Genomic DNA, 24,350 nt, shown 5'->3' with positions numbered 1-24,350 from the left:
TGTGCTTTTGCTGATCCAACCCACTAGAGCCAAGAGTTTGATCATCTTAGGATGCCTTCGCCTGGCCCCTAACAGATGAGTTTGTAGCTATGTTTCTCACAATGTTCAAAAACTGTGCCAGAGTTAATGGAGTTGAGGAACAGGATACTTTGTCCGGAGTAAGTTACATACATACAATTTTATATTCTTAGTGATGTGATACAAATAATCAATTCCTGTGCCAATAAGGAATGGGAAATAACGTTGCACAGACAGAAAATTTCATCTAAAAATGTGTGTGTGGTGGGTTGTTTTTTTTTAATTTGCCATTGTGTAAAAACCCCAAATCATGAAAAACAAATAAAACCAGTAAGCTGACTGTGGCGTCGTTGGAAGTTATCTAAGGATGTTTTGGGTCACCTTGCCATTCCCCTCTCTCCTTCCCTTCCCCCCTTCCTTCTTTCCTTCCTTCCTCTCTCTTTCTTTCCTCACTACCCTGAAAGTCACTTCTCAAAATACCACTGGGGTTCATGGGCCAAAGTGGCTTCTATGTAAACATTGTATCTTAGTCCTAGGAGACAGAGGGAGCAGACAGAAAGAGAAGTGATTCCATCCTGAGGGGGGAATAGGAAGCGCTGGAGAGGTGTAAGCTAGGGAGGAAGAGAGGCGGTTGCTCTAAACTCTGTAAGACCTGGAGGTTTTTGGTGATCATTGTGGTCGGTGATAAAGGTGAGTTGCAAGTTCAATCCTGAACAAGCTTGACGCACATTAACTTTTATTTTTTTTTCCCACCCACTAAATTGATGGATTGGCAGCTTTGAGGCCTGTGTCCTTTAGAAATCCCACTGCAGGGCTTGGAAATGTAATCCAGCCAGAGAGGCAGTAAAAGGCATGAAGGTCACGGGGTAGCTTCTATAATGAAGCAGAAATGTTTTGTTTTTATGAAAAAAACAAAACACACTCATACACAAAGAAATTGGTAAACTTAAAAGTCAAAGATTATGCATGACTCTTTGATTTGCTGGGGGAACCCTGCCTTTCATGTTGTGAACATCTCTCTCTCTCTCTCTCTCTCTCTCTCTCTCTCTCTCTCTCTCTCTCTCTCTCTCTCTCTCTCTCTGCAGAAAGCAACTGAGGCCAGAAAAGCAAGGTAAAATGGAATGTTCCTAATTGAAGTGATAAAGTGAAGGGGAAAAATAGATTTTATCAAGGAGGTTCTGCTCTGGCTTTAAAATTTTCACTTTGATCAGGGTTTCTTCCCATTTTAGAATAGGCAAATCTCCCTACAAACTTCGAGGGCTTGCCCACTAAAATAAAACCAAGCCAACCCCCCAAAAAAACTATAGTTGAAAGGTTGGATTTGGTGGTGGTGATGGTGGTGGTGGTAGTGGTAGTAGTGGTAGTGGTGTTTTTGTGCCTGTCCTGGGGCTTGAACTCAGGGCCTGGGCACTATGCTTGAACTTTTGTTAGACTCAAATCTAGTGCTCTACCACTTAAGCTACCACTTCACTTTCCACTTTGTGGTGGTCAATTGGAGATAAATTCTCTTATGGACTTTTCTGCCTTGGCTGGCTCCAAACAGTGATATGCACATCTAGGTAGCTAGGATTACAGGCGTGTACCACCAGTACTGGCCCAAAAGGTTGGGTCTTAATGTTCACATTGGTCTCTAAAATCACCTCATTGCCCCTACTTCAGAAAACTATGAAACCCTGGGACAGCTAGTGTTAAGTGAAGTTGGAGTTGGAGGATATGATTTACAAAATGGAAGGGATTGTGAATTCAGCTGCTACAGATCTCAGTACAGGAGTATCTGTCAGCCCAGAATTTTTAAAAAGGTGGGGGGTTGGTGTAGAACCCATTGAAAATGGAAAAACAATTAAAAGTATATTGAAAGTAGAAAGAAAAAGAGAAATCATTCCTAATTAATTCTAGTGCCCTATTCAACCCCAGCCCCTTTGTAATCCTACTGGGAACATCTTTATTGATCTGAGGGTCCTGCAGCCGGCTTTGGATGCTTATCTCAGCATAAAAACAGGCTCTCCTGATGAGCAGTGATTTAATTACATGACAATCACCGTTAACAATGCATGGCGAATAGCAAAAAAAAAAAAAGAAGAAGAAGAAGAAGAAGAAAGAAATACACAGAGCAAGACAGGCAGTGATAAATGCAAAAGGGTGCCATTGACTTTTCCTGAAGTTTCCACCTAACACTTCTGGCACTCTCCTCATTAATAACAATATTCAGTAGTCCAAAATGTCTGAGAACTGACTTCACTGGCTTGTATTTAGGTAATAAGGAGAGAGTTTACATTTTGCCTGAGATATACAGCTGTCATGGAACTTTCCCACAAAGCTGGAGGTCTTTAAAAGATAAAGAACTTGGCCCAGCATCTGTGGCTCAGGTGTGTTTGCCCCCACCACCCAGAGACTTAGGAGGCTGAGAATAGGGGGACCAAGGTTCTAGGCCAGCACAAGTGTGAAAGTCTGTGAGAGTGAAAGAATGGTAAAATGTTGTGAAAAGAGGATTAATCAGTGTACATTAAGGGACTGAAAGAAGAGTCACTGTAGAGAGGAGTTGTGGAGATGTGTGCTGATGAACAGAATGGGAGGAAGTGGTATTGAAACAAAAACGTTCAAGAGTAGATTAGGAACCTGTTTTGCCCTTGGTGATTCTTGAATAGCTTTGATTGGGCATTATCAGGGTCTACAGAAAGCACTTGTTGAAAACAGGGAGATTTGCAAAGAGTTCACACACAGGCAAACAGTCAAAAGTTCATAAAGCTGGACATCTCTTCTTCTGAAACTGGCAGTGGCATTTCTGGAACGAGTTGAGGCTCAAAGCCAGATTAGTTGGGTTTGAAGCTCAGCTCTATTAGTTACTTACGAATGCCCCTGAATAATTCCTTTAACTATCTGTGCCCTAGATTCCACAGCTATTAATATTGCGATACACACAACATTAGGTTGTTGTTACCACAATAAGGTTAAATAATATATCCGTGATTTCACTCATTGACTTTGATGCTTGTGCTATAGTGAGAATGATTAAGACCCACTTTTTTCTTCAGATGGTGCTGTAGCTCGATGGTAGAGCATTTGCCTGGCCTGTGTGAAGCGCTGGGCTTGATTCCCAGTGCCACAAGCAAGCAAAACTACTTTCTTAACTGACTTAAAAAAAACCCATTTTATTATTAACTATAGGCACCATGCTACCCATTATGTCTCCAGAATTTATCAAGTGATGACTGAAATGCTGCACATCATTTAACCAATATCTATCCCTATACCACTGTCCCTATACACCCATGAAAATAAGCAATACTAGTGGTTCATGCCTGTAATCCAGCCACTCAGGAGACTGAGATCTGAGGACCACGGTTCAAAGCCAGCCCAGGCAGGAAAGTCCGTGAGATTCTTATGTCCAATCAATTACCAGAAAACCAGAAGTGGAGCCGTGGTTCAAGTGGTAGAGCATTGGCTTTGAGCAAAAGAAGCTCAAGGGCAGTGTTCAGGCCTTGAGTTCAAGCCCCAGGGCTAGAACACACACACACACACACACACACACACACACACACACACACACACATACAATATTGTCCTTCTATACTTGGACTGTGTCCTTTTCAGTTTCTACCTAAAAAGTAATTATGCCATATCTTTATTCCTGCATCTGGTTTATTTCACTTAATAATCTATAGAGTTACTCATGTTTATTCATGTCACAAATGAGAGAACTTTTTTCTTTTCAATGCTGAATAGTGTTCCATTTATCTCTTTATCTGCCAGCAGAAAGGTATATTGTTTAATGTCATATTTCTGTATTAGAGATTTAACTCAGGACCTTATCAACATGGCAGATTATACATCTATTCCATAAACTCACATCACTTATACTGACTTCTAGATTTATGCCAAGAAGTGGGATTGGTCAGTTACATGGAGGTGCTATTTTAAACTTTGAGGTACCTACATGATGTTTTGTATCATGGCTGTGCCCATTCACATAATTTGCCTGCCCAAGAGCAATGCAAAAGGGTTCCTTCTCTCTACATCATTGTCAGTAGCAAGAATCTATTGACTTTATCATAAAAGCCTCCTAATAGGTGTCAACTGATATCTGACTAGCTAGGGTTCCCATTTCTCTGAGGGTTAGCAACATGGAACAGTTTTTTTCCCCATGTTGACCATTTGTCTATGGTCTGGTGGGGAAAAAAAAAAAGTCTATTCAAGTCACTTTCCCATGTTTAATTGGATGACTTTCTCTTTTGTCATTGAATCTTACTATTTAAATAACAGACACAATTTTCTTAGCCTAATTCCAATAATAGACAGATTGAGCTTATTTCAGTATGCATACCAACAATAGGCAAAGTATGTAATCTGGATAAATCTGTGTGAAGGGCTGGGGATATGGCCTAGTGGCAAGAGTGCCTGCCTCATACACATGAGGCCCTGGGTTCGATTCCCCAGCACCACATATACAGAAAATGGCCAGAAGTGGCGCTGTGGCTCAAGTGGCAGAGTGCTAGCCTTGAGCAAAAAGAAGCCAGGGACAGTGCTCAGGCCCTGAGTCCAAGCCCCAGGACTGGACAAAAAAAATAAAAATAAATAAATAAATAAATAAATAAATCTGTGTGAAATTTCAAAGCAGAGGTAGAAACTATTCTAACAAGACAAAAAAAAAGTACAAATAACAAGATAACAAAAAAAAAACAAATAACAAAAATGAAAAAAAAAAAAGAATTAGCCTCATAATCTCCCCTCATCAGCCAGGGTCCTCAATACCCTCCCAAATCCATTTTTAAAGAACTGGTGCCATTTGTTTTGAAGTATAGACATTTATAAGTGTTAAATATATTTTCAGGTGGGAAAGAAAAGCTCAAGTCCTTTACTTTCTAGGGATTTTAAAAGACATTTATATATGTTCTGCAGTATATTTAGGGAGAAAAATCAAGAAACAGAAAGCTGCAGGGTCCCCAAACCCAAAGATAAGGCCCAACAGGGTAAAGAAAGAATAGCCCAGGTGTGAGAAAGTGAGGGAGGGTAATGAGAAATGTTGGAGTTCGATTGGACAGTGACATCCAGATCTCAAATCCAGAAGCACTAAATGACAGCAAACCTCAACAATGGGGGAAATGAAGGAAGATACTGAAGTTTGCAGAGAAATAAGCTTCTCAGGCAATCTGAAGTTTATGTTAGGGAATGTAGATTATCTTAAATTGACACTTGGATTTCTAATTAGTCACACTAAGTGATGCAGACAGATGATATGGAAATCACTTATACTTTTTCAATATGCTTAAACAATTAACATCGTCGCTGTCCCTCCTCTGCACACATTCATATACATGTGAAAATTTTACATTTTATACACACACACACACACACACACACACACACACACACACACACACACACACCACTACCACCAATTAGCTCAGAAAACCAAGTCCTGGTAAGTTTAACTGTCTGAAGGTTACAAAGCCAGGAAGTTAACTTTCTATTCAGCATTAAAAGAATTGTCTACAAATCTGAGTCCAGCTCAGTTTATGTCCTGAAAGATGCTGTCTGGCAGGAGGAGTTTCATCAAGTCATAAAATCTAAAGTCGATGCCCACCGCTCACCTTCCAGAGAGTCCTCTGGCACCGGATGGCAAATATATTAAAACATGATGAATTCTCTAAGTGAACCCATCTCATTAGCTGAGCCTATGGCCAGTATGCTGAGTTCTGTGTAGCTCTCCAACAATTAATACAAGCCAGAGTCCAAAAGAAAACAAATCCCCACATTTATTCAGTTTCCAGCGAAGACCCAAGGCTGCAAATCACAGCGTAACTGGTATTTCTATTATTATGCAGTTCCTCGCTTCATGGCTTCTCTGATCCTGACATAAAAATTTCCTAGCATGAGCTACAGTCATGCAACTTAGTGATTACAATATAATTAATAGAAGTGAACAATTAATCGGATCTATTACTTCAATCCAATCATGGCCTGAATCCAGAAAGAAGATTCTCTAAACCAATCCATTTATCCAGCCTGAAGTTTTATAGCAGGGTTTGTCTTTTTAATAGATCATTTATCTTGAGATTTAAAAAATTTTATCTTTTAATTTCTTCTATCACCTGTTGGTCATTTAGGGGTATATTATTTCATTTTCTCATATAATTTACATCTTGCTGGTTTGTATTTTATTCTCTATTTAGAAGTTACAATGTTATTTATTAAAAAAAGTCATTTCTAATTTGACATCTTTGCTTGTCATCTATGTGTAAAGATCTTTTTTTCTGAACTCTTGATTTTTCTACTTTTGGATCTGCTATTACAAGGAATCCATATTTGTCTATGGCATAAGGAAGGTATTGATGTTTTTATTTTATCCATATCAATGCTAATGTATCTCAGTACCACTTTCCAAAAGGGTTTTGTCTCTATGCCTGCAAGTATGTCAACTTTGAAACAAATTAGACCACAGGTTGCCAAATACGTACAAGAGTCTGTTGCTTCCAATTTTTCCTACTCCTTTGATGGTTTATTTTTGCACCAATATCCCATGGTCTCAGTTATAATACCTTTATCATAGATCTTGATATCTGCTAGTGTTCACTTATGCAACATTGCTAGGGTAGTCTGTTCTTAAACTCTTGTATTTCCATGTAATCTTAGAATCACCTGATCCATTTCTGAGAGAAAAAAATTACTGGAATTGCATTCAGCATGTCAAAACTTTAGTCTATCGAATTTTATAACTTCTTTGACTTTCATCACTTCTTTATTTGAGGTAGTGAGGTTTGACATCATGGCCTTGAGCTTGCTAGGCAGATGTTCTAAGTAAGGCTCAAGTCACAGCCCTAGCCCACTTTCGCTTTTGCTAATAGTTTCCTAATAGATTCTCCGCAGGTTGGCCTAAGACCAGGACCCTCCCTTCTATATCACCTTCATTGTTGGGACACAGATACACACCATCACACTTTCTTCTCATTCAAGAAACCTTAAACATTCTCCATGTGATTAAAAAAAACAACACTCTGAGTAGATGGAATATAATTCTTTTCTCCACATGGAAATCATAGGAGGAAAACAAAGACATTCACACTAGGTTTTGCTAATCTGACCTGCAAGCCCAAAGTTCTAACCTCAGTGTGTTTTGTTAAAGAGGGAAAAGGAATTCATTTACAAGGATGGGTAGTGACTGGTTTTCAGCATATCCCTTGGGGATTCTAGTAACCACGAGGTTACCATTCATCTGACAGTTCGCTTTCAACTTTGAGCCTGGAATGTCCCTTTAATCAATTAATAATTGTTTTCATCTAATGTTTATTAAGGTTGATTCCATGCAGCTCCTCCATCCCTCACAGCTGGTCTTTTGTGCCCCCCCCCCCCCAAACTTTCCACCCTGAGAATTCCAGTTGGACTAAGGAGGAAATGAGTCCTAGCTAAAGATGCTTTCCAGTGGAGAAAATTATTTCATTTTGAAATTCTATAGCAGAAAAGAACAATAAAGTAGCAGTTTCATTTTTTAAAATAAATAAGGGGTTATTTTGCTCCCAGAAAGTTTTTATTCAAATGACTAATCGGATCTCACATGTCAGCTTAAAAAACCATATTTGACGTAGGTCCTTACAAAGTGACAGACTATGATAAGCTAGGCGATAGTTTGGAATAAGACAATGAAGCATTGTTTACCCAGAAGATTGAGTAACTGGTTCAACAAAAGAGTTTCTTGGGTATCTATTGTACAAAACACTGAGAGACTTACTGAGGCTCTTATAATCTTTACAAGGCTCTTTTTGCAACCAGCTTCATTAATTTGAAGCAAATCAAATCATGCAGAAATTTGGCTCCTCTAGAAACCTACGGAGATACAATATGAAGAAAGAGGGAAAAAAAGAAAAGACAGACACAAGATGAGGTTTAGAATTGTCTTTTTCTCATAAACAGTTTGTTTGAATATTATTAAATTACAACCCAGAGACAAAAGAAAACACAAAAAGCACACATAAAGTCACTATTAAATTAGGTCTTTTTAACCTCAACTTTTCTTTACAATACATACACAGATATAAAATTGCACATATAAGGTATGCATGAACATCATTCATTTAATTCATTAACCATCATTTGAACATAGATATGTGTATACATTCTGGGTATGCACAAAGTTGTCGAGATGGTTTTTTTTTTTTTGGTTTGGTGAGGTGTGTATACTGTCGGGTTGGGTATGTGCAGGAGTTAGATACAATCACAAGAAAACTCTGGGGTGGGATCTTTTTTTTTAACAAGTGAGGCTCTGAGACAAATTTATGTTTATTGTATATAGCTTATCTTGACCACAGAGAAGCAACAAAAGAGATCCACAATATGTTCACGGTCTCCTCCAAACATTTTGGGCAACCAAAATGATTATATTGAAGTGAGCAGCCTCCTTTCTCAGTCTTCCCTCCGTTTAGCCATCTAAATACTCTCAGAATTAATTTTTCCAGCCCTTCCCCCATACACACAACAACCCTGTCTTTCCATCACGATACGCCGTCCTATTGTTTCGGAGATAGGCGGTAAGTCAAGTCAGGAGAATGGGCATTTTTAAGGCAAGAAAATTCTTGCAGCAAACTCTGCACTGTTCCCTTGGGGCCCCTGGAGGCATGCGTCATCTGCAGTGGACTGAGCTGTAGGCCAGCGTCCGGCACCCAGGAGATCTCCCCAGATGTGTACCCACATGTCCTGAGTTGCCACAGCTGGAAAGCCTCCCCTCACAAAGACCGGGGATGCCCTCTGGAAGGCATTAAAATTGTTTTGTTTTTCTGTTATATATTATCAGGATGGATGATGGTTACCAAAGACTTAGTACACTGGAGGGCACGTGGAGGGATAACCTTCCAGGAGCATGGGGGTGGGGCTGAAGACACCATTTGTGAGACAGGCGGCTGCCATGTAGCTCAGTCATCCTGGCCTGGCATCCATCAGGGAGTCCACACCGAGACTGAACTCTCAATCTTCATGCTTCAGCCTCCCCAGGGGGGCCTAGATTACAGCTGTGTGCCACAATACCCAATGGAGAATAACAAGGTAGTAATGTGAATCAGCTGGAGGGAGAGGAGGAATTATTCAGGAACCCATGTGGGTCTCCTGGTGTTCTCCAGGGATTTTCTTTCTTCAAGCCAGTGCAAGCTGGGCTGCATCTTCTGCTGGAGAAACCATGTGTCTCTCAGCAGGGTGTGTGTTGTGGGGGGGGGGGCGCTTGGGTTTTTCTGGGTAAGTTGATGGAGACGCCTGTATGTGAAGAAGAGGGCAGGATCCAGGAAGGGGCCCACACAGCCCAGCCCGCATGTCCGGGTGCCAGTTTGTGTGTCCATTCTAGACAGTGCTACGCTTCTTCCGAAGCGGACTCTGGCTGGCGCAGAGCTTCAGTTCTGCATACTGCACCTGTGAAAACAGACAGACATGAAGCCGGGCGGTTTGGTAACCCTAGCTTACCACCAAGTGCGTTAATGGCTCCCCAAGGCAAAGGGAGGAAGGGTCAAAGGTAATGAATCATTTTCTAAACACAAGAGCGTGGTATGGGGGTGGGAGGGGTGGGAGGGAGTGGGGGAATGAATTGCAGGATGGATTTGAGCAGACATACATCATTTCTTGAAACCCCAAATATCAAAAGCAGATTTTTTTTCCCCCTTCCTAATGAGATGCATGGAATTCTACCTGTGCCTGGCACAGCCTGATGATCTAAGTTTCATGCAATGTGCCAATTTTCAGCCAGAAGGAAGTTTAATGACTGCCTCTTGGGAATGTTTATCTTTGTATAGGACACACTTAACTTACGAAGATTTATTCATTAAAAAAATACCTAAAATCTCAGCCAAGTAGAGTCATTTATTTTCCCTAAGAGTGCAAAGAAATGGCAGAAATTGATAGAGGGCCCCCAGACCTCTATAAATTTCTCTTTTAAAAAGAAATTAATTCTGCAATACAATGGCTAAAACATCTGAGGGAGGCAGGCACGGGCACACAGGGAACCCCCCCCCCCCCGCCCCAGTTCTCCTCTCCCCTTGTGGCACAGTGTCACTGTGCTATTAGAATGCATCCTTCATGTCCCGATCTCCTTGCAAATGTTCTTTGCCTTGAGTCTCTCTGTACTCAAGCCAACTCTAGCTGGAAGACCACTCCCAGGGCTGGTTCTTCAACTCAGCATAGACAATTGTCTATGCCAAGGGCCTGATGGAAACTTCTGTTCTTCAAGGAGACAGCCTGAAATGCACACCCCAACTCCAGTGAGGGGCCACTGCAATCAGATTGCTTAGCTCTGTGGCTTCCACAGGCCAGCAGTAGAATGCATTGACTTAAACGAGTACATGGCCAGCCATCTGTAGTCACTATTTTTAGCACTTGTGCCAAATTTCTCCCAAGGACATTATGCCCAATCCGGAGATAGGCCACCATTGAACCAAAACACTTAAATGCAAAGATTTTTTTTAAAAAAGAAAACTATTCTTTCTAGTGTTTTATGACAACCCCCTGGAGACAAAATGATAGCATACATGTCAATCAGTCATCCGTGCAAAACAAGGTCCAGGTTATCTTAATTGTGTAAACACCAATGTTAAATTATAGTCATCTTCATAAGATGTATTTCAATAGCTAAGTGTATCAGGAAATGAAGACCAAAGGGGGGAAACAAATAGTGTCACAGTCAATTTTAATCTCCAAGAATGTAGAATTAAGAGAGAAAGGAATTTTGAGATCTTGGGGCCTCAGGAATCTGAAAACCACCTGGAGATGCTGGGGGACCACTTATATTTGAGGAGACCCCACAGTGGGGAAAAAATCAATTATCTGATTTGGGATTTTCTCCATTGCCTTTGATGATCTTGATTTCATGCCACGGTCTCCCCACCTACCTATTCAATGAACACTGTTCTCCATTTAGAGAGAGAGAACTCCCTGCCTTCCCTCCTCAAGATAGGTACAGCCTAATCTGCAGGACTACAGGTCAGGCTATTCTTTGGGGCTGCATTTCCTTTGTAAGTCTGGTTATCTGCAAAAAATAAGACGCTGCTGGACTAAGCGTCCATTACCTGTGAATAATACTTGTGATCGATCTCAAGTTATTTCCACCGCATGTATTAAAGAAAAAGAGAGGATTTCACTCTCAGCATCTCTAATTCTTTAAAGGAATGAGGACAGAAAGGGGAAGCCCGGGGAATAATTGGGGCAAACAAGCAGAAAAAAAAGTAATAATAATAATCCTCTTGTCCTCATACTTCCCAGAAAATGCCTGCTACCCGGAAGAGATAGAAAATGACACCCCTCTGGTTTGGATCTCATGCGATTCCAGTCCTTGAACTCATCTTATCCTCTTTAGGGAAGCGAGCAATCAAAGCAAGGGAGGAATGCCAGCCAGCCAGCCAGTGCACACAGTGGCAGCTCAGTGTGAGCTCCAGATCTTTCTTAAGTGCCTCTTTCTCAGGATAATTTTCACCCTCATCTCAAGCTTTAGACACAGGATGTTTGGATTTGTGTCACTTGCCACTTCCCTGCAAGCCAGGTCTCCTTTGGCGGGGAGTGGATATTCTTTTTTCTAGATATTTGTTCTCAATGACATAAGCAAAACCCTGTGGCCTCTGGAGCCCTGGGCTAGCCAAGCCTCCAAGATGGGGTCCCCTGTTGGCAATGACCATCAGCTACATACCTTTTGAACATCTGAGGGTACCCTGGAGAGAAAGTCTAGTAGCTCATTATTGTCGATCGAATAGGGATGTCGAAGCTTCTTAGTGAATTTATTTATGCCTGGGGGAAAAAAAATAGAAAGGACAAAACATATCTATCTTTTAAAGACTTGCCTGATGGGTGAGGGTTGGGGGGTGGTTCAGTATTCACAAGTAAAAATTAGTGTGAAAACAATGACTGGATTTCAAGTCATGCGCATCTCACTGTCATTTGAAATCACTCACAAAGACATTTCTTTTTTCCTGAAGGAAAGAAGCAGGGTGTGGGGGGAGGGGGCAATGGTAGAAGAGGGGCTCTCCTTTCTTCAGCTGTGAAAAACCCCATTACAATCCCAGCAGTATGGCAGCAAGAAACATGCTAAAACTGGGAAGGGAGCTCATTGGCTTTTTTTGGGGGGGGGGGGTGGGAAGATGGCTGATTAACAGCCTCCACTGCGATGAACACAAATGTCCCAGAGGGGAAAGGGCCTTCATTAGCCAAAACAAGTCTCTGCTTGGAGGCTGTGGGCCAAATGTGACTGGGGGAGGGGGGGTGAGAGCTTTCCTTCTTAAACACAAACTGCAACAATCTCCCCCACCCCACTTCTCTACTCCCAACTTATTTCCACAGGATCTCTCTCTCTCTCTCTCTCTCTCTCTCTCTCTCTCTCTCTCTCTCTTTCAGAAGTTGAAATGTTGGTTGTACTTTGGTGCAGGAAACTGGAAGGGGGGTGGATTATTATTGGAAAATGACCTGCGTGTGGTTGCTAACTTTAATTTGTCAACCACAACACCAGCATGTGGGTTTAACTGGGCCATAGGAGCAAGTGCCAATTGAAGACCAAGCAAGGGTAATAATGGGGGAGTCCAGCATTTAAGATGTCAGTGTATGTAGAGCTTCTATCTTGGGTCACTGCATGCCCCAAACACATGGCACCCAAGCTTTCTCCAGTAGAGGAGACGTCCTTTCAATCCACCATGCTCCTTAGAGCTGTGTGCCTACAATCCAGAGCTCATGAGCTATAGTCCTTTTTTTTTTTTTTTTTTGTTAAACCAAATGTCAACTTCTTTTTTTTTTTATGTTGAGCTTTAGAAGCAGAAAGATTAGGTGGCCTTCTGAAGTTTTGCCACGGGGTGCTTGTTTAACAAGGATCCTATCCGAAGGCCTGTCAACCCCAATGAGGCTGAATGAATTCTTCGCTTAGTTGTGCTCTGAATGGCTTCTACTCAGAAGTTAAGTTCAACAGTTCCCAACATAGGCATGTGCACACTCTCACACACACACACTCATACACTCAAGGTTTGATGTTTTCCTTTGTTCAATAAATATGACTTTGCTTTCATCTAAAGACTAGACTTCCTGCACAGCATTATACCTGACACAATGCCAGTCCCCAGTCCTTTTCTTTTGGGGGGTCAGATTTACATCTGCTTTGCAAATGGGGGGCAGCCATTGTTCCTGGGTAAATGGTGGCCAGGAGGGGAAGTTTTCCACAAATGATCGCCTTTCCGTTAAGTCAAAGCTGCACCCTGCCTTTCTTCCCTCTACCCCCACTTCCAAGCTTCATATTTCTAACTAAACCCCACCCCCACCCCAGCGTTCCTTTTAAACCAAAATACTCTCACTGTGTTATTCTAAAGACATTTAATTGTAGCATGGGCTTTTTGGCAAAAGAAAACAGACAAGGCAGAATGATGAAGGGAAACAAAGACGTATTGAGAAAAGATATATCTCCCATTGTTAATTATATATAGTGTGCGCATCTGGAGTCTTTACAATGAACAGCAAGGCAGGGATAATATCACAGCCGATCAAAACACTGCATTTTTAGTCACTGAGAAGATTATAAACCTGCACAGTAGCTCGAGTGTACCAATAAAGGCAGAAGTAGTCCACAATGCACTGGAATAATCTACATTTGGCCAAAAAAAAGTCTTTGAATAAAAATTACAAGGCATTCAGATGGCATGCTTCAAAATCACACCTTATTTTTTTAGGGTCTCTCAGTCATAACAATTTTAGTGATTCTACCATATTATCTGTTATGGAAGATCAAGTATGAGCAGGAAATTGAGATCATAGCCTCTTTGGTCATCATAAAGAGCAATGGGACAAAGCTACAAAGGTTGTGGTACAGGAAAACTTGAGCTCCAGTTTAAGTTTTATAATGTATTAGCTGTGTGGTTTCAGGCAAATCACTTAACCCTCCTCTGGCTCTTGATATCACACAAATGACATCTCTTTTTGTAATTTATTTTTTGTTTTTATAGTTTTTGTTGGTTGGGGGGCTTGAACTCTGGGCCTAGGCACTGTCCCTGAGCTCTTCAGCTCAAGGCTAGTACTCTACTATGTTGATCCACAGCACCACTTCTGGTTTTCTAGTGGTTGATTGGAAATAAAGAGTCTCACAGCCTTTCCTGTCCAGGCTGGCTCTAGACACTGATCCTCAGATCTCAGCCTCCTGAGTAGCTAGGATATAGGCATGAGCCTCTGGCACCTGGCTAATAAAATTATTTTTAATATATAAGTTTATTTTATTGTTATTGTAGAGGTGATGTATACAGAGGGGCTGCAGTTACACAAGTCAAATAAAGAAGACATTTCTTTTTGAACCGTGTCACCCTTCCCTCACTCTCTACCAGTTTGTATAGTTCACTGTCCACATAGGGTCCAGTACAGATGAAATCTTTATAATAAAAACATTGCCCTATGCTGTTGCCAGGGTGAATACAGTAAAAATGGATTCTGTAGGCAAGAGGATACTACAATCTTCAAACCAGTCATGACACACAAGGATGAAAAGCTTGTGCGCTGATAGCTTCTGAATCACATACAAGCCAGCAAAGCTGCAGACATCAGCATGGCCACTGCCATTTTTGTGGGGTTTTTTTTTTTTCTTCTTCTTGTTTTTATAGCCAAGAAGGAAAAAAATAAAACAAAACAAAAAACAAGGGATAACATTTGGGGGGAAAAGACAAGAAAAGAAAACAACCATTAATGGCCTCCGATCATAAACTAAATGTCAGCGACGAAGACTGGAGCCCTCTTGCAGGAAGAAAATAAATCATTACTTCACTATCAGGCACTTATATAGTTAAGGAGCAAGTAGCCCTGACTATACTAGCTTTGGTGGGGCAGAGGAGCCTTGTATATTCGTTTGTAAAACCCTGAATGTTTTTCCTGAGAGAGAGATTATATTATCACTTAAGAGATTCAAAGGTAAATGAGTCGTGAATCCTACATTTTAGCTTAGGGAACTTATACCCTCCTTACCTAGCAAACTCGAATCCAACAGAGCAATGGCAATCTGAGTGTATATGAAGAAGAGGGGGGAAAACCTCCAAAGAAACAGGAAGCATGTATTAGAATCTTTTTAATGTTTTTCAAAATAATGCCTCCTTTACTGTTTTAATCATAAACATCCTTTTTAGTAGTGTGTTTTATTTATAATTTTTAAATTTTTCTTTAAATAGTCATACAAAGAGTTGTCATTTAGCAAAGCAGCATATGAAGACAATCTATCTCAAGATCAGCTCTTCTGGAAATAAGGCTTTCCAATGAGTCTCTAAATTCCAGCTTCCTAAGGAAAATTTCAGGTAACTTTTTTGAACATCTACTTGTCAGTTTTTTTTAAAAAAATTCAGCCTCTCACACAAGAGATGTGGTATTCCCAACAATATAACATACAGTGTAAGCTTTGAGCATGCAGATCCATTCACTCAAATTATTTTTTTCAAGTACTTACTAAAGCTCTCTCTCGTCTCTGTATAGCTATGCTAGGAATTGTAGAGCTGAATAGGACATTGTCTTAGCTCCCAAACCTTACAATTATCTCCTTGGTAAGTCTAGGAATCTTTCTCATAGCCATAGTAAGATTAAACCATTTTCATGTGCTTATATCAAACAATTTTCTATTTGGGGTTTTTTATTATTGGTGGTGGTGGTGTTTTGTGGTGCTGGTATTTGAACTCAGGGCTTCAAGTGTGCTTGACTAATAATGTTCTATGCTTGAGACATTCCTTCAACCTGGCTTTTCACTGGTTAGTTTGGAGATGGAGTCTAGTGAACTGTTTTGCCTGGGCTGGCCACAAACCGTAATCCTCCAGACCTCAGTCTCCTGAGTAGTTAGGATTATATACTTTAGCCACCAGTAAGTATACAGCAAATAATTCTGCTACTTACAGAATTATCACATGTCGAAGGGTGGGGTGGGGGGGACATTTGATGAAAGGATTACGTCATGAGCTCTGGACACAGGAAAAGCAACTCCAAAGAATGGAATAGGAGGAAAAGGGTGCTTGGGAGAAAGTCTCTTCTATACAGGAATCCTTGGATGGAGTGTGTTCTGAGCATGCCCAAAGCACAAGACAGAGCTGCCAAGGACAGAGACTGTATAGCATATTGATATTTTAAACACTGAACCTCACTCTCATTTACACTGTCCCATCCTAAGTCATCATGCACTCCATCATCCAGATAAGTTCACATGCTAGGGTTGTGGTATGTAAATTAAGCTAGCATTCATAGTAAGATAATTTCCCAATAATTACCCAAGTACTTTCCTAATGCTTGTGGAAAATGTGAGAATCTAGTATTTATATGCCCATGTGTTTCATTCTCTGGAGAAAAAAAGTAATAATCTAGCAAATTTTAGACCATTCATCTACTTTAGGAGTTAAAACAGATAACTGATGTCTTAATAAAGATGAAAAGGAAAGCATGAGAAGCTTCATATGCATAAATAACGAATTGACTGGTGAGAAGACGAAGTCCTCATAGAACTACAGAATGTATTTTGGCATGAACTCACAGGTTTTCCATGACAAGACAAGCAATCGCTTTTGACTGGTAAGCTTATCAGGAAACTATGAACTCCTGTCTAGAACCTAGAACTAGAGCATAAAACTCCAAATGGTTTGGCCTATGAGAGCACAATAAACTCCATACTGTTCAATAATTTTATCCATAAATGGAATAATTGTCTCATTAAGTAAATGCATAGAGTTGTTGTTGTTGGAAACCTGCCATGATCTTGGAGGATAAGATGGGCAATCAGGTGATTTGGGTAGGAAGAAGGGAGGAATCCAGGGTTGGCAATGACATGGGGACAGACAATAAACAGTAGGCTCTAACAGGGGTCAAATATCCTAGGATTCCAACAGCCACGGATTGAAAATATTTACAAGTGTTATGTGTATACAGAACACATACAGGTTTTTTTTTCTTGTCATTATTACCTAAGCAATACAGTGCAACAATTATACCGTATGAGTGGAGATTCATGGAAGGATGTGCACAGGTTTAGTCTATGCCATTTATAAACTGGACATGAGCTTCTGGTTTGGGATGAGGTTTGGGTATCTACGCTATGTCCTGAAAGAAACAACAACTGGCGGATGGCTGTATTGGCCTTCTCTATGGAGAAAAGGATGCAGGGAATCAAGAGTACCTGGTGTGTTCACAGCCCCCTGTGCCATTCAACTTACACGAACTTGAAAATGAACAAAAACATCAAAGGAATCGCAGCTGAGTAGGATCAAACAGAAAATTTCAAGACCTAAATGTGGTCTGTAATTGGATTTGAAAACTAATTCTTACAACAGAAAGATTACTCAGTCAATGTACCTAGAATTTTAGGATATTATGTCCTCAGTTTAAAACTTTCCCCCCAAATGCCTGCATAATCAATGGGCCCCCAAGAAGGCTCCTGCTCTTCTCTAAGGACCACAGTGTTAGTACTGTTGCCAACTAAACAAACAAATCTTATCATGACTAAAAGAGGACTTTGACCTTGAAAGGGAACCCTCCAAGGGCTGGGACTATTTCTCCTGTGGCCCCGTCTCTCTCTTTCCATTCTTGACTTCTACTTCTCACCACTTCTTCTAGAAAATGGTAGATTTTTTTTTTTACCAAGCAATTATAGGCACTCTGTTATTATCCAAAGGTGAATACATCTCAAGGCAACCTCTTACCTGTGTCAACTCCTTGGACATCTTGAGAAGATGCCTAGAAGTTGAGAGGATGGGAAACCACAGCAGCCACAGTCAAGACTGTATCAGCTTCCCCAACAAACAGGTCTGGCACCTCACTATGTATGTCTCCCGTCATCATTCAATGTGGATCCCGCCCCTCAACTGGCAGAATCACAGAGCTTGCTTCTATTTTGTCCCACAGAGAGGTGATGAAGTCTAGTTCAAAGTACATTACAAGATGGGCCTTATTATCTTCTTTCTTTCCCTCCTTTCCCCATTTTGTTAGTACCAGGGTTTGAACTCCCAAGCCTTGCACGTGTTTGCTGGGCAAACAGCTCTACCTCTTATCTGAGTCATGGTCCTGGCTCTGTGTATCCTTTATTTAGAAGCAACTAAACTTTATATGGGTAAACCATTCCCCCTGGCAATTCACTGCTCCCATTCTTTTCAAGCACTGCTCAAGTAGTCACCAAATGTCCCCTCTCTCACTCATTACTTCTGGATTTGAGTATGGCATTAGTTATGACTTCCTCCAGAAGAGACAAAGGAATACAAGCAACCTGGTGGGCAACTAAATCGACTTTTACAGCATACACAGGAGCAAGACGCAGGTGTGTGCTTGCTGTGCAAGCCACAGTGTTTCTGAAAAGTTACCGGGCCATAGCAGTGTATTATTCCAGAGGATTTATGACAGGGAAAAGCCAGAGGGAAATGGCATGTACAACTGCATTTTTTTTATTTGATCACAGTGATGCAAGGGGGCCATAAATAGCTATACAGATCTTTCACAAAATTGGGCTTTTCAGGGAGGTCCTGGAAGTTTTTCTTCCCCAAATGTTTCCCTTCGCCTCATGTTTAATTGCCAACAAGAGCACATTTGAAAGTTTATAGTTGTACTTTAAAAATGAGTAATTGGTGCTTTACCTTGAATTGCCTGCTAGCAAGAAGCCCACGGCAAACTTACCCCAGATTAAAACGATGTAGCGCAGAGGAATGAAGTACAAGATGACAGTAATGACAGCCAGGATCAAGCAGGCCAGCAGCGAGAGGAAAGGGACGGTCCAGTTAAAGGTGCTGTGGACAAATCACATCAAAGTCATTTCCCAGAAGCTCTGCAACTTCCACGGTCACCTTGGCAAGTGTATTCTGCACTGGTAGTAAAGCAAAGTCTATCGGCCAAGCTTCTTGAATCAATGAGATTGTGTGTCATGTTACAAAACATCATTAGGATCAAACTCAGCTCTACTGTTTGCCACATGTTAATGAGGAGAAAGAACATCGCAAGACCAGTAGACATTCCACTTGTGAGAACAGCACTGACTCTGCTTTCCAGGAATTGGAAGTTCCTAATAGAACTTCGAAGAAGTAACTAGAAATTGGCAATATTGGGCTGGGAATGTGGCCTAGAGGTAGAGTGCTTGCCTAGCATACATGAAGCCCTGGGTTTGACTCCTCAGCACCACATAAACAGAAAAAGCCAGAAGTGGCGTTGTGGCTCAAGTGGTAGAGTACTAGCCTTGAGCAAAAAGAAGCCAGGGACAGTGCTCAGGCCCTGAGTTCAAGCCAGAAGACAGGAAAAAAAAAATTGGTGATATTGCCATGAGTGGAGACACAAAAGCATTCGTGCGATCTATAATCTTCTGGAAAAAACAAAGAATTGGAGTTAGCACCCTTATCACAGATAAATTTGTTAGAGTTAAGCACAATCTTCTATTTTCATAGTAAGTTCAGGATCTGGAACATTGTAAACCTCAACTGGAGGAAAGGAGTTTCCTACTTGTAAATTTTCTCTGACACTATTTTGCTTGGCTTTGCTCTTGGTGTTTTAAAGTACCTCTTTGGATAGTAAAGAACTCAGTGTTCTGTCATGTTTTTGTGGTTGTTGTTGTTTAGGTCACTTTTTTCCTAGCTAGTAGCTTTGTCTTTATCTTGGTTGTAATTTTTTAAATCAAGGTACATCTTTCTACATGATCAAATTTATCACTGTGTTTCCTTGTCAATTTCTGGGTTTGGTCAAACCATTACAAGCCTACCACTCCTTGAACTGTTTCCACCTCCATTTCTTTGTTATTTGCAATTTCTACATATCTAATGTAGAACCGGTCCCATGCTCCGCTTTTCAGAGTAGAACTTGTAACCAAGGATTGGAAAGGGGGTAAGTTTGCAATAGGTGTCTAATTACATATGGGCTTCACATTTACCCCAGGCATAAGTGTGGGCAAAGCATCGAACTTGCAGCCCACCCTAGTCATAGGACCCAGATACACCCCATCAATGTCTGTTCAGGCAGCTCGCAAAAGCAACTCATTTACAAAGAAAATAGCCTTAGTACCACGAAGAAATCTCTCTATGAAGTATTCAAGTAAATGAAGTTAGATCTACACTCTGCAATAATGTACCGATGTAGAAAACTATGGAAACGGAAGAATATCCACGCACCCCCAAACTACAAAGTGGATGTTCAAGCTAGAAATAGTGAAAAATCACATATACCATATGTGATATATATAATGAATAATTGCATATCATATATAATTACATACATATTATATAACAAAATGTGTATTATATAGTCTATGAATAATTACAGATATACCACTGACTTCATACATGTATAAATACTATACTTACAGGTTTCATCCTGAGGAAACCTCTGAAAGATATTTTCCAAATAGTTAATGGTAACTAGATATGATTGAAGATGGGGAAGGCACAGAATGTGGTAGGAGATACTGCTTCATTGCCTGTGTTCAATTATGCTTATAATGAACTCATACTAGAAATATTAAAATATAAATACAAATATTCAACCGCATTAATTGTTTTGCTTTTTTTTTTTTTAAGTGGAAACATAATGTGAGATCCTGGATACAAATCCACTCTTTTTTGTTTCACCTTGGCAGATTATTAGTTTAGAAATTTATAATTTTAAATGTTTCTGTTCAAACATTCCTCAACCATAAGCATAACCACCAATATTACACCAAGCTCTGGATGCTTTACACCGGTCTTTTACATGCAAAACCAACATCTTATAGAGGTATAAAATATATGATATTTTATCAAATATCTTATCTCAATATCAGGGACACACTAATCTATGTAATATCCACAGTAATATCTGATGCTAAGTATTACCTACATTAATTTTTTTCATTTATACTGCACCAAGTTTGCATAAATATGAGAATGAAGCAAATCAGGTAGGATTTTGAAGAAAAGAAAAGCTGATCTAAATGTATAAAATTACATTGAGAAAGAACTATGCATTGTGATTCCCTTACAATATCATTATACCATAAGAAAGTAAAATACAAGGTAAACCAAATCTTAGCTCATTTTGGAAAGAAATGGGAAGAAGCAAAAGAAATTAAGCCATTGCCAGGCTGACATGAAAATAAGAAAATAATAGAATGTAACAATAAAACAAACACAAGCACTCTGGGGTGGGGGGGGCAGGGGCGAGCCAAGGTCTAGTTTCCTTCTGATAATTCCTGTGAAATACTGGGATGCTGAGCTTGTTTGTTTCCTGCACAGTCCATGGGGATGTAAGATAAAGCACCAAACAGACTGCTACACTCACATGAAGCATACAGACTCAGCGTAAAGCATGGGAGGGAAAGAATAAATGAAAAGAAGACGAAGAACCACACAAAAGTGGATACAACCATGCCTGCCTTGATATTAGGTGAAGTTGCCAACCAAAGTTGTACTACCAACATAGCATGAAAAGTTTCAAACATTATTAATATAAAAAATAAAAGAGGAACTCATCACAATGATTCTGTTTAAAATCCTCTCTAGTAGTATTCACCATCGAATCAGACAGTGTAATCCCAGAATAAATCCTAAGAAATATGGTTTCCCAATTATAATGCAAACACACATGCACATGCACATACACATACATGACACCACGAGTAAGAGCCAGCAAAAAACAACAGACAGGAAGTTCCAAAATAAAAAAGATTTCAGGTATTGAGAACTAACCTGAAATGGTACAAGTGATAAAAATGGAGAACGAAAAGTAAGATGATAACTAAGGAACAGATAACAACAAGGAGACCACCAAGATGATTTGAAAAGAGAGTAGAACTCTGACAGAGGAAAATGACAACATTTAGAAATCCAGTTAAAGAATGAAACATCTGGATGCTATAGAAAAGAATACAATGCAAGATCGTCCACGGCAAACACTCGGGGAAGGCAATCACTCAGGAAATGAAACATGAAAGACACCGGAGAGATTAAGGGTCCTAGAACAGAGGTGAAGATTCCCATACTGAGGAGGAAGTGAAGTCAGCAGTTCACATCAAATTTGGGGAAATCATGTTGCTATAATGAAGAGTGACAACTAAATGAATAGCAGAAGAATGTTTTGATTCCTAGCAATCAGAGGGAAATCACAGGCTTAAAAATTGAATGACAGGCAGGGCGATGCTGGTTCACACCTGTCATCCTAGCTACTCAGGAAGTTGAGATCTAAGCATTGTGATTCCAAACCAGGCAAGGCAATGAAGCCCACGAGACTCTGTCTCCAATAAACCGCTTGGAAGAAAGCTGGGAGTGGTGCTGTGGCTCATGTGGTAAAATGCTAGCCTTGAGCACAAAGAGACTCGGGGACAGTGCTCAGGCTCGGAGTTCAAGCTCCAGGCCAGGGGGAAAAATCTACTCACAGGGATGTAGAATTTGTTCTGCCAAAGCGGTGAACAGACAGGACAAAGGAGAGGGCATATGGCTACAGTACTTTATGTCCCTGTGAGAAAATGAAGCAAAGAACCTGGCTGAGATTTGTTTGGGAAGGGGGAAAAGGGGATGAAAGGGAGCAACAGAAGGCTGAGTCTGATAAAGGTGCAATTGTGTGCATCTAGGGACATGTCAAAATGAAATGCCCTGGACAACTACGAGATGCTAATAAAAGGTGGGGGAAATAGTGTAAATTTAAAAATTATAGATTTAAATCTATCTATCTATATATCTGTAGATCTAGATTAGTAGCCCCATTAAATTGAGTTAAATGCATGCAAATAGTCATATGATAATTGTTAGAGGAGACAGCTGAAGACAAAATCAATTTTAGAGAAGAAGTGCGTAACATGAAAACACACACTAAACAAAGTTGTCATGACCCTATGACTAGTTAATAAGACATGTAAGATTTTAGTTAAAATCAGCCTATTATTAAGTAGGCAAATTCACATTGGTTAATAAGCTAATTCACTAGGAGAAGAAAGAGTTCTAACACACTAAAAACTGATAACTTAGCTTCAAATATATAGAAAGCAAAAATTATCAAACCTGCAAAGATGGACAAATTCCCAGCCACAGAAGGTTTTAACATGTCTGAGAGAATGAGCCAAACAAAACTTAAAGCTAGTACAAATATGAAAGATAGAAACACAATCAACTGACCTGTTGAAGAAATATACACAAATATGCATGTGTCTACACAAACATTACACTCAATAATTTACTTGCCAACATTAGCGGAAAATTTATAAAAGTAGGCCATAAGTGGGTCAATATTTTCTGAGCATAGGAAATTAAATGACAAATCAGAAACACAAAAAGTAGAAACAAGACGTAGAAAATCCCCAAAGTGATAGGAAATTAAGTCATATATTTGGGGGCCAAGAAAGAAATCAAAATACAAACCGGGAAAAAGCTCTTGCTAAATGAATGAATATATAATTATTCTGAGCCAAATTTCTTGGCAGAGAGTCAAATCTTTCCCCTCTTCAAATTAAACAATTTATAGAAACATTTTCACAGACTAATCAATTTTCCTGAAATGGGAGCTCTACACATTTTAAGAAGGTCTCCTTTAAGAAGGAGTCATGAAACAAATGGGAAAAAATATTGAAAGAGTTCTCCCTTCATTCATCCAACCAGATGGGTTCACCAAAGTGTAAATAAAAATGGGATTAGCAAAAATGATAGTGTGCACATCCCAAAAGCAGTTCTCATAGGCAGGGACGGGTATGTGCTCCAGCTCCTGCCCCAACCTTTTGCCCCCACTGTTTTCATGATGGGCCAATGTGGTGATTACTTTGTTTCCTAAGCGGGGGCAAATGAAGTCTTCTGACTTCCTCCCACAGATACAAAGAAGTAGGTGGGTGGGTGGGTGGGTAGATGGGTAAGTAGGTGGATGGACAGATAGTCAGACAGAGATTGGTGATTGATGATGGATGGAAACATGATTGACAGATCAGACAGATGGACAGATGGATGGATGGACAGGTGGATGGATAGATTTATAGAGGATGGAAGGATGGATGGGTGGATGGATGGCCTACCTGATGTCTTGATCATATAAATGCCACATATTGAGTAAACATGTCAGATATACATTTGAAATCTGTGTAATGTTTGAGGAAGTACTTATACAAAGTACAGGAGGGAATTTTTTTTTAAAAGAAAGAAGGCATCGTTTATTCTGTGTCAATATAGTACCACTGGAGTTTTCCCCATTTGTAGCAATGAAACTTGCTCAAAGAGTTTTATGTAAGACTATTTGTTAGTTGCCAAAACTTGGGGTAAAAGTTTTCCTGGTTCTTCAGCATTGAATTACAATCGAATTCCAACAGAGTGACACATGACATCCCACTTGAATGTGCAGCCGGGACTTTAAGGTCATTGTAATCATGAATGGCCAAAGAATTAATAGGAGTTGAGGCTCGTGTGCCTTCCTGTTGC

The 24,350-nt window shown here is 40.2% G+C and overlaps 1 protein-coding gene across 2 annotated transcripts in view; it reads right to left on the bottom strand.

The window, feature by feature from the left end:
- Positions 1 to 9,253: 9,253 nt before the first annotated feature.
- Positions 9,254 to 24,350, bottom strand: part of Mctp2 (multiple C2 and transmembrane domain containing 2) — a 113,917-nt gene continuing 98,820 nt past the window's right edge. For both annotated transcript variants that reach the window (XM_048369137.1, XM_048369138.1), the window contains 3 exons: positions 18,619 to 18,728; positions 11,666 to 11,763; positions 9,254 to 9,405 (listed from right to left, as the gene is read on the bottom strand). In XM_048369137.1, coding sequence (XP_048225094.1) covers positions 9,337 to 9,405; positions 11,666 to 11,763; positions 18,619 to 18,728 — 277 coding nt within the window. In that variant the 3' untranslated portion in view covers positions 9,254 to 9,336. The remainder of the gene's footprint in view (positions 9,406 to 11,665; positions 11,764 to 18,618; positions 18,729 to 24,350) is intronic.

This window comes from Perognathus longimembris, chromosome 20 (genome assembly GCF_023159225.1).
Source record: "Perognathus longimembris pacificus isolate PPM17 chromosome 20, ASM2315922v1, whole genome shotgun sequence".
NCBI lineage: Eukaryota > Metazoa > Chordata > Mammalia > Rodentia > Heteromyidae > Perognathus > Perognathus longimembris.
Note: the sequence above shows the minus strand (reverse complement) of the source record. Positions and strands in the feature narration are given on the sequence as shown.